The following is a 1,508-nucleotide window of genomic DNA, read 5'->3' on the forward strand; positions in this document are numbered from 1 at the left end:
CTCTTCTCACACACAGTGTATGCACATTTTCACACACCTCTTGGCAGCCCCCGCGTTCTTGGCGAGTATCACATAGTTCTGATCGTTCTGGAGAATGTTTTCGGTGGCGTATTTGATGAAGAATGGCTCCACATTCAAGTTATCGCAAGGAATCTCAAAGAAGCCTTGGATTTGCGACGCGTGCAGATCCAGACATACCACATGCGTGGCACCTAGGTATTTTACGAAACAATATATGATAATAATAAAATTAATCAATTAATATGTATTGATACTATCCGGCGATTTGAACCGGTATAGAAACTAGAGCGAACGCCGAGGACTGGGTAGTTGGGATTGTAAGTACCATTGCACGTGGACATGGGTGTATCTCTTGTAAACGCCACATCGAATCGAAGGATGTGCAGGCGTTCGAGACGGTTGTAACATGCGATGTTTCTTTCTTGGTTGTAGCCGATATATTTAAATACTGGTTTGCCTTACTCTTCACGGATTGTCAATCGTGTATGCATACACACACACACACACAAGATAACTATCCTAAGTAGCCCACACACGCACTCTAAGACTATACTTTGTACCGTACAAGCGAGTCCGGCAACAATGGCGCCCAGAATAGCACCACTATCTACTAAATTCACTCTACGCGCGTCTATCGCATACAGCACTGTACCACTTCGCAATTGGCTACACGCGGATAGACAGGACCACTCAACAACTGTGAGTGCTTCCATAGCCCATACTTGGATATGGGCAGAAAGACGCTTCTTGTCATGTAAATCGCAACTGTAGTATACACTTATCTGTCTACTGAGTCATGAACTACGACTCAGTGAGATCGCAAACGATTGACTTCGGAATGGCGTATGCCAACTATAAAAGGGTTCCTTTCCATGTGAAGTTCGATACACAAGCTCGCCTGCTCTGGGATACGCATGTACCTGCACAACACACGGAAAACCCTATAGGCAACTGCAATGGTAGCTATACATATAAGACTCACTAGCTAACCTGTAAAGTATGTATCTTTCAACACGGCTGGTTTAAACTTATTTCTACCTATGCGATTGCGCGCAAAGAACATCTCCTTCCAATAAAGGGCCACACATACCTCGTATGAGATACATATTCAAACTAGAGATAGAGCCCCCAGAGGCACATACCCGCCACTCTGAGCATATCGGCAGCCAGTTTGGCAGGGATACCCCTGCGGCCTTCCTTCTTCTTGCTCTGTTTGCTGTAGAAGTAGTAAGGTACCACTGCCACCACACGGCGAGCAGCGGACATCTTGCACGCCATGACCATTATACACAGCTCCATCAAGGCATCGTTCACGTCTCTGCACATTGATATACAGATAGATATATGAGTGTGTGAGGAGAGTTGCCTGTGGCTATTGTGCATAGCTATATCAGAGCATCGTCCATATCTCCGCAATTAAGATAATCAATCAATAATAACTAAATTGATCATATAATAAAATATTAATAATAACACATCTATATGTA

The 1,508-nt window shown here is 44.1% G+C and overlaps 1 protein-coding gene across 1 annotated transcript; it reads right to left on the reverse strand.

The window, feature by feature from the left end:
* Positions 1 to 37: 37 nt before the first annotated feature.
* Positions 38 to 1,347, reverse strand: SARC_15959 (hypothetical protein; the record flags this gene model as incomplete). The annotated part of the gene is made up of 2 exons (XM_014289927.1): positions 38 to 212; positions 1,164 to 1,347. Coding segments are annotated over 2 exons (359 nt in total), but the record flags the coding sequence as incomplete, so codon positions are not given.
* Between the last annotated feature and the right edge of the window lie 161 nt (positions 1,348 to 1,508).

Source organism: Sphaeroforma arctica, assembly GCF_001186125.1.
Source record: "Sphaeroforma arctica JP610 unplaced genomic scaffold supercont1.7083, whole genome shotgun sequence".
NCBI lineage: Eukaryota > Ichthyosporea > Ichthyophonida > Sphaeroforma > Sphaeroforma arctica.